Genomic DNA, 9,407 nt, shown 5'->3' on the forward strand with positions numbered 1-9,407 from the left:
TTGGCTTCTCCTAATAACATGCCCAAAGTATGTGTGATGAAGTTTCACCTCTAAGGAGTAATCTGGTTGCACTTTTCCCAAGTGCAAGACAAGTTGGTCAAGGCATAGTGGTCAAGTTTGTTTCCCCTGGGACATTCTTCTGGGGTTATTGGGTTGCCTTCAGAGTCTCAGTGTCTTAGGCCACCAGAAAGGTGGTGACATGTGGATCTTCTTCCTTGTGTGTCTGTGGATGCCCTTCACGACTGCCTTCTTGTTCTTTAACACCTTTGTTTGGCTTCAGTTTGGGGAAGGGCAAGGGTATCTTCTTCATTTTTGGCACCATGTTCATAAAAAGCCTAAGTTGCTTGGTTTGTTTTTTTGTTTTTGTTTTTTTTTTAATGATTGACTCAACTGGGTTAGTGCTGGAAATGTTAAATTGGGGGCCAATATTGGCTAAATAATAGGATGTTTGTATACTCATTTTAAATCATCTTTTTTTAAAAAATAAAATTTTACTTTGTTATTTTTAAGACCATTTACAGAGAAATTAGGTTTCATTCATTCATTGTTGCAGAATTTAAGGCTTCTTAAGGAGGAAAATGACACTGAGTCATAAACATCAGTGTGGCAAGGAGAGGATCCTTTGAACACAATAAGATTATTCAAAAAAGATGTAAGAGCTCTTGAGCGATGCAACTAGTCAATGTATTCAGCTCCTAACTGAAAGGTTGAAGTTTTGATTCTACACAGAGTTACCTCAAGAAAAAGAACTGGCAAGCCCACTGCAAAATCAATCTATCTTCATGGGTTGAAAAACCCTGTGGAACACAGTTCTACTCTAAAACATCACAATAGGTTAGAGTTGACTCAATGGCAACTGGCCAGAAAGCCAATAAATAATAAGAACTCAAAAGTGGCATCTATTACGAGTATTATCGATAATCCTACATTCCCCCTACTTGCTATTGATTGACAGGAACACACAGAGAGAGAAAGAGAAAGGAGTAATGTTACCTCCACTGATTTGAATGCATGTGGTATAATGCAGAATGTAGAAACCTGGAGATTGGCAGAAGTTCCCCTGAGATTTGGGAATCAAAAATTACAAAAACTAAATGCTCCATACACCATGATAACCCACTGGGAGCTGGACTGCTTGTCTGTACAGGTGGAAATCATGATGAGGCTGCTAAGTGGGACCAGCAGAGAGCACATCTGTGCCCGCTCATGCTTCATTACTTCAGATAGTTCGCTCTCAAAAAAGCTATCTGGTCATTAAATTCGGATGTCTTTCTTCTTGTTCAGTGATGAAGATAAGAGCAAAGACAGCAAATTTTAATGATTTCTTTCTTTGTAGGTACAGAATAAACTCTCATTCTCTCTTTAGAGTAGGACGAGTCAGCCATATGCTAATGACTGTGTGCAAAGTACCTATGTGACTTGCTTATGTCGTTAGTGCAACTCGAAGAAGGAGGAACACTGCCCGCTGCTCCCCCATTCCTAGGATAGGGTAGGAGTCAGACCACTATAATCCTTCACTGACTGATATTCAGAAATCAATATCCAGGCCTTTCTTCCTATTTCCTCTTCATCTAGGAACTCCTCTAAAAACTGCTCCACATCACAGCAAAATGCATGCCTCCATTGACAGTGAGTGTTGACTACAGTGGCCAGGAATCGAATGGGCATATCCCACACACAAGATGAGGATTAACCAACAAATACACTTAACTATCAGAAATAATCCCCAACCAGAAAAGAGAAAGAATTACGACTTACGATGGATTCCTACAGAGAAGTTACTAGCATGCTTTGTGCACTTGACCCTCAACTCTTAGTACCTTTATTTAAACCTATAGAGAAATTTTGTCTTTCCTCCAAAGAAAAGGAGCATCAGTCTGAGGGCCTAAGTATGCTGTCAATACTTTTTACACATTTCCTGGCAGAATGGCATGCCACAAATGGGGACAACAACATGTGTTCCGTTTCTGCTCAGAGAAAAACATCCCATGTCAGCATCCTGGGATGGGTGAACTCACTGCCTTTCCTGTGACAGTATGCAATGGCAGAGAAGATCTGGAGGTGTGTGCCTCACACTTTACATGCAGAGGCTTCCAAGAAGCCTATACAGATAGACACACCAGACAGGTGTGTTTCAGACCAGCACTGGGCAGCCCAGGTTAGCTCGGGAGCACCTCAACTGTCACTGAGTGTGAAGATAATCAAGACTGAAGTCACACCTTTTGGTTCAGCAAAGGCAAGCAGCTTAAGTTTTCCTTGGTGAGTTGCAAGGGTGCGATCCGACATGTCATCTCTAATCACTTCTTTTTCTGAAGTCTGATATGCTGAGAGATCCGGACTGCTCATGTTAAAGGCTGGGTTCCCAGTGCCTGCTGCAGCATCTCTGCCCTCTTCAGCTAGAGTAAAACAAGGAGGCCAGGAGATAATCCATTAGCAATATATAGTACAATGACAAGCAGAATATTCCTTCTAGTAACTCTTATACTGAAACACTCAAGTGTATCGTCCTCAAATGTCACCAAAACAGAATTAGGTTAAAATTAACTCTTAAAAAAAAAAAAAGAATAAATGATTAAAATAATTACAAATTGCACCCTGACAAGCAAGAGCAAAATTTCGCCCACAGCCATTTGTCTGTAATTAGTTAATTAATCCTTACACAAATTATGAGCAATAACTCATCAAGCAAGGCTCACCCATCAGAAATTCAGCCGACTTGGATTTCTTCTGCTTAGTTTGCTTCAGAGCCTTCTGCTGAGACTTCTGGAGGGAAATTGTTAAATGAATAAATTAGCTAAAGAATGAAGATCATCATTTATGATCCACAACTAACACAGTATTTTAAACATGGAATGGCATTGAAATGTCATTTAATTTACATCTCTCCTAAAGGGGTCAAACACTAATTGAACAACAGAAGTGGAAGAATTAAATAAAAGCAGATAAGAAAAGTTAATACAAATGCCAAATGAAGGTCACATGAAAATATTTTGTTTTTATCAATTTTAATTAATGCAAAGAGCCCTCAACAAATTAAGGACACAGGAAAATGGGTGCCGAGAAACTTGCACTGGCATTCACATACGGCGTGCTACAGTGCCATTTCATTTCAGTAGCATAGAATATCTGTTAGAAAACTCATGTGTTTGTATCTATACTTGTTTTAAATTGCTAGATTGTAGTCGATGACATGATTATTTATTCACATCAACATATGGATAAATATGGTTCCTATAATGCTTGAATTTCAGTAAAAGGTATAAAATAGCATAAAGTACCAATAGTTTCCTACTCTTAGGAGAGTTACAAAGATTTCATAAGATGCCACATCACTGAACACCAGAACTCATTACGTGACTGCAAAAACCATTAATATTAGAATGCATAATAAATGGCAAAGATAAAAATGAATAGTCAGAAACATTATTAAGGTTCTCAGACTATTACAAGTTCCAAATGAAGACTTGGTAACTGTCAAACTAAATTTTTTTAAATCTACTGTAGAAACACCCAAATTCAGAAAGGATTATAAGACATACGTTAGTCATAAACATAAAAAAAAGAATGTACAAATCAGAAAACCACCATAATATGCAAAAGATAATTCCATATTAGATAATTCATTCAATGATGTTTTTGAAATCTGTCTATATTCAGAATAGCAACATGTCTTGCCCAGTATTAAAGTCCTATCTCATTTATCTTTAGGGGTTTACTGAAGCTTCTAAGAGTTCCAATTTATAAATTAAATGTTAATGAATAAATAAATTGTTTTAAAAAATAATTTCTCATTCTGATATTAACATGGAGCAAAGGCATGTGGAAGATGACCTTAACAAATAAGCCAGCCCTCCTTTGAATCACAAGGTAAATATTTAATGTACAATAGGTGACAAAGTTAATTTATATTGCTGTTCACAAAATTAAAGAACTCTGGTGGCCTAGTGGGTAAGGAATTAATACTGCCAATCCTGAGGCACATAGTTCAAACACACCAGTTGCTCCATGTACATTTCCTCCCATATAATTTACAGTCTTTTTTTTTTCTAAATGTGTAGAGAGGAGTTTTGTGCTTAGTTGTTGTTGTTGTGTACTGTCAGGTCAGAACTGACCCATAGATGATCCTCCAGGTTTTCAGAGGCAGTCTAATTATACCAATCTTTCTCCTAAGGAGCAGTGGGTGGATTTGAACTGTGTGCTTGTAGAATTGCAGAGCAGTTTCTTACCACTAGGCCAAAGAGATATTTTTATGTGGTTTAAAATCTATTAAAAAACACTAATATTTCAAGATTTTCCTTTAGAGAAAATGCATAATAAATCTTAGAGAAAAAAGTACATTTTTTAAAAAATATGGAAAAACTTGGAAATTCTGATTTTTCATTTCACATTCATTGTTAAAATAGAAAGATGTTCTTCAAATAATAGCATCATTTTAGAAACATAACTAGCATCTAGAAAGTAATCTCAGAATTTTATATGAACCATAAAATTTGCAAAGATGTGTAGTGCACTTACGCATTAAAATTTGCTACAAGTAGCAACAGAAAGTAAATGATCTTAATCAATGCATAGACTACATTGGTGAAAATACATGTAAAACTTTCAAAACCAGTACTTCATAACTGCACTAATATTCCTACATTTTCCTTAAAAAGAGACAAAATTGTGAGTGTTTCACTGCCCTCATCCAAGTAACAGCAGATACTAGTTTTCTTGAAAAGATTCAGCAATGTTGGCCTTTAGCTCCTTTCAGATCCAGTTATACATGCTTTTAAGCAGATGAATGTGACCTAATTATAGATCTAATTTCTTTACTAAGGATTTCCTATGAAAACATGAACTTTAATGCTATACAAGTCTCAAAGATAATTTTACAAATTCATGTGAAAAGGAAAGCAAAATCTAACTGTACACACCAGAGACAAACTATTTGAGAAGATTTCAAAAGGATAGTCTGTATGTGGTGACCTCTTGACTACTAACGTGTATGTTCAGGAGGAAATTGGGAATGATTTTTGACTTGTGTCCTTTGTCAGTTTGCTAGCCCCCTCTCTCTTCCAGACCCAGACACTTTGAAGGGATGGGAATTGAATCTCCTTCCACCTTATTCTCAATTAAGATTCATTTCCTCTCTCTTCAAAGATTTTTTTCCCCGCTCATGCAAAATAATCCTGCATAAAGTGCAAATAATGTATTTTCTATCAGTACCTTTCTTTCCTTCACCTTTCTGTCACTTGTTAAGTTTGTGTATTTATTGTTTATTAACTTATCAATATCTATTAAATAATCAAGAGTATTATAAAAATCAAATGAAGAAGACAAAATTTAGTCCCTTGTCTCTTCCTGCTTCTTCTCATTGATATAAACCTCAGAGACAAGTGATATGTTTACAAACTGTAAGTGAAGCTCCTACGGACACGCCCTTTGTCCTTTTGGCTTCTCTGTTGCTTTTTAGTTGATATGATAAAACTCAAAAGCCTATAAAAGTGAACAGTTTGTGGTAATGAGCTACTTCTATTGTTAGGTGTCTTCTATTCAATTATCACTCATAGCGACCCTGTGAACAACAGTTTGAAACCCTGCCTTATCCTGTGCCGTGCTCCTGATCTCTACCATGCTCAAAATCATTGTTACAGTCATTGTATCTATCTATCTATCTATCTTCCTCTCCTTCCAAGACTCTACATTCTGTTGGAGTGCTTTAAACGAAATTAACAAATTTAGTGCTGTGAAGTGCACTCCAACTTTCAGCAGCCACATGTGTGAAAAACTTCTCTATAGGGTTTATCTGCCTCTTACGGACCCAGATAACCAAGGCAACCTTCTGCAGACCCATGGATGATTTCCAAAATTTAGGTGAGTGGCCAAACACAAGCTATTTGCATCACTTAAACAATAGCAAATCAGCTCTTTATGTTTTAGAAAGAATATCATAGAATGCATACACAAACACACTCACACACATAAGTAAAATCTCTGATCTGACACAGAATAAAGCAACAACAAAACCCATGAAAATATTAAAACCGATAAGGTTTTTGCTACTTTACTTTAGATGGCAAGTGATATCTTTGGATACTGACACCCTCTACTTGGAAGGAAGTTTTCACTGGAGTAGCAAACACTGCAAACAAAACCATGCTCATTTCTTTATAGCCAGTGACAACCACAACCTACTAAGTTTGTAAGAGAATGTGATTGTTGTCAAAAGTCATTGAGTCCAGTCACGCTGTGTTCGGCTCTGGTTGCTCTCGAAACCATGGCTGAAGGGCTCTGTGAGCTCGTCTAAGGCTGGTGGGCACAGACCAGCAAGGAAAGTGAGTTCTGCATACTGTACGGATCATCGCTCAGTTCAGGGCAGTCAGATCGCATCTGGCCTCAACCCATTGTGCTTCATGAAACCGTCAGCCTTCATTTGTGTCTAGCTGTTTTCTCTTGTCTGGCTGTAAACAAGGCTAACTCTGAGCTGTCACCGTATCCTAGTGCGCATGGGAAGATTCCACAGTCAGACCTCATCAGCTACCTTAGAGGTCTAGTTCAAGTTCCTTCTTCCAGACAGCAGTCCCTGTGCAAACTGGGATGTCACACAAAGCAGCAATGTTGGCATGGCAGAGTTATAATCCCTGCTAGGGAACACATACCTTAGATTCCTACACAGACTGGCATGGTGTGTTTCATCCATGAAATTAAATTAGGTATCTGTGTTTGTTTGAGTGTGTGTGTGTGTGTGTGTGTGTGTTTCTAGCAAACTAGCTCAAGCGTATTCATCTTACTGGGGAAGCAAGAGTGATGATGGTTACTTTTACTATTTCACTGTTTCAAGACTCTGCCAGAACAAGGAAAAAGAACAAAACAAAGATAAAAACCTAAAACAACCCAGGGCTAGACATACTAGCATTCTGGCCAGATTCCAGAAGCTTAACCAAGCCTGAACACTGGCAATCTGATGACGGTAAATAAGATCAGGTATTCTGGCTTCTGCTATGATGCACGTCAGCCTGAGTGTCACTCTTCGAAGAAGCAGAAACTGATTCTGAAGGAACCTCAGGCCAATGATGAAAGGTAGGGAGTATCGTTGAAGTCGTGTTTGTGGTCATTGATGTAAAGGCAAAATTTAGCATTCACTACATTTAATCCTCCTGGCCAGCTGGTGTGTACCTGCTAAAACTTTGATGTAGCTTGAGCTGGAATCTTTTCTGTTCTCCCAGTCTATTACTTCATGGATTTAAGGAATAAATGCCAAAATGAAACAGCTTGCAATTTGCACCTGTCTGCTGTTAGCATTCCATGCTAGATTATGCAGAGGGTGAACTTCTCACAGCTAATGAGCGTAAGACTGCAGAGGGTTGAATGTAATTTTGTTGGGGTGATTCCCTGATATTGTAGTGTGTCTTCTTTTTCCTTTACAACTGAACTGATAAAAATTTTCCCTTGTATGTGCTGCAGAGTCCTTGGAGTAAGAAAACAAAAGCCAAAATGCATAGATTTAAAATTGTAAAATCTTAAAGACAAATTTTAATGCCATCTAATGAAAAGTTGAATCCACACTCAGCCTGAGTTGTCTTAGAAGAGGAAAAATTAAAATGCTAAATGTCTTCCAAAGTATCGCAAGCATAAAATATTTACGATACCTAAAATTCACAAAATCATTCATGAGACAAAGGAAATTGGATTTTTTTTTTGTATGTTTGAGACATGGAACTAGTTTGGCAATTAATGCCAAGTGTAAGAGAGGAAACAAAGTCTCTATTCATCTTACTCTCAAACATGAATAGTTATCTGATTCTAAAATAAAAATTCAAGTTTATTAATTCAATGTCAAAAATAACATAAACTGATACAGCTATCTTTGCCATTATGTTGATTCAAGATTGTCTCCCGCTTTTCTACAAGTTCTCTGGATCTCTGTTCTTTTACTCCTCTAAGAATTTATATCAGTGCATCTGTTACTGTCTAGTTTTAAAAGAATCTGATTGAATTCATTAAATTGAAATAGTTTGACTATGTCTTAAATGGCTTTTAAAATTTCCTTAAACTTTATTCTATAACATCTTAATAATAAGAGTTCTATAAATGAGCAAAGCATTGCTGAAGATAATGTCAAATATCATAAATAAATATACATCTACATATAAACACTTATGTACACATGTGCATGTACCATAGTAATTATAATATAGTAATGATCATTTTATTACATATAATATATATAGAAATCATAACTTTATATTATATACTATATATGTGAGCGATACATGCTATTAATCAAAGTACCCCAACAACATTTTTAGATTTCTATTGAAATAACAAATGATGTGGTAACAGGTCAAATGAAATTGAGGGGTCACAAGAGTGTGGTCTCAATAGTAATTGATGTGGTTGCATCTGGCTCTTGCCCATGTCTCTCCTGACAGAGAATGTCCCAGCATGTCAGGGAGAGCCCCTCTCAGCAAAGCTTTAGGAGTTCTGCCTGCCTTTGCCCAGTCTGGCAGGTCAAAGGACTGAGCCATGTGTAATTCAGAACAGAGGAGGTCCCACGGTCACTCCAAAAAAACAATTACACTACTTATTTCACTCTAGCCCTTGCCCAAAACTCACAGACCTCACAGTTTCAGCACAGTCAATCTAATTCTGCCCTTGGGCGATAAGCCACATGAAAATATGTGCTGCTGTGTTTATAAATCTAATCAAAAATAGAAACAGTGGACAGGCACAATGAGGTCCTACTATGGACCATGGGAATCCTCAAAAATCCTGAAGGCTCTTTTGTTTCATTTCAATAGACTCTCTCTTGCTACTGCGTTGTCTGCTACACTCGTTAATCATCCTCTTTACATGTGAGCACTACAAAGAAGGCTAAATTTGTGCTCCCTTTAGCCTTTACTAACCATGAATAATATTCTAAAAAATAAAGCGTAAAAGGTTGCTTTTAAAAGAAAGAATCTAAGGAGTGGCATATCAGTCTTACCTCTTTATCCATGTCTTACCTCTTTATCCATGCCCTCTGCTCCTTGCCTTGGGCAATGTACAGATTTAAATCAAGTTCCTCTAAAAAAGAAAAATAATATTTGAAAACTGGAATAGAATTGACTCCATTGTAGCTAAAGCAAAGATCTGGAAAGTTGGAGAGTATGATGCTACTTAATTCTCCTGAGAGATCTAAGTAAAAAGTCAATAGATTTGATTTGGTATCTCGTATTTACTGTCATTACTTTTCTTTGGTTAGTCAGAGTCTTACTATCCTGAGAATCAGTGAGAAATAAAGAAATGTTTTGAAAAAGTAATCTCTAGGAAAATCCTGGACATGGAGTGTTATTAGGTGACCTCTAGTCAACTTGAATCCACAGGACCCACGAAGGCAGAGTAGAACCACTCCAGAAAGTTTCCTAGGCTGGACTCTCTAATGT

At 37.1% G+C, this 9,407-nt stretch overlaps 1 protein-coding gene across 1 annotated transcript in view; it reads right to left on the reverse strand.

Moving 5' to 3' along the window:
- Window positions 1–9,050, reverse strand: part of LOC102856623 — a 587,398-nt gene extending 578,348 nt beyond the window's left edge. Inside the window, exons 1-3 of the mRNA XM_006891623.1 lie at window positions 8,988–9,050; window positions 2,697–2,763; window positions 2,220–2,396 (exon numbers count right to left, since the gene is read on the reverse strand). Of these exons, the coding sequence (XP_006891685.1) occupies window positions 2,220–2,396; window positions 2,697–2,763; window positions 8,988–8,999 (256 nt within the window). The 5' untranslated portion in view covers window positions 9,000–9,050. The remainder of the gene's footprint in view (window positions 1–2,219; window positions 2,397–2,696; window positions 2,764–8,987) is intronic.
- Between the last annotated feature and the right edge of the window lie 357 nt (window positions 9,051–9,407).

This window comes from Elephantulus edwardii, unplaced genomic scaffold (assembly GCF_000299155.1).
Source record: "Elephantulus edwardii isolate Elephantulus edwardi_28Jun2011 unplaced genomic scaffold, EleEdw1.0 scaffold00101, whole genome shotgun sequence".
NCBI classification, from domain to species: domain Eukaryota; kingdom Metazoa; phylum Chordata; class Mammalia; order Macroscelidea; family Macroscelididae; genus Elephantulus; species Elephantulus edwardii.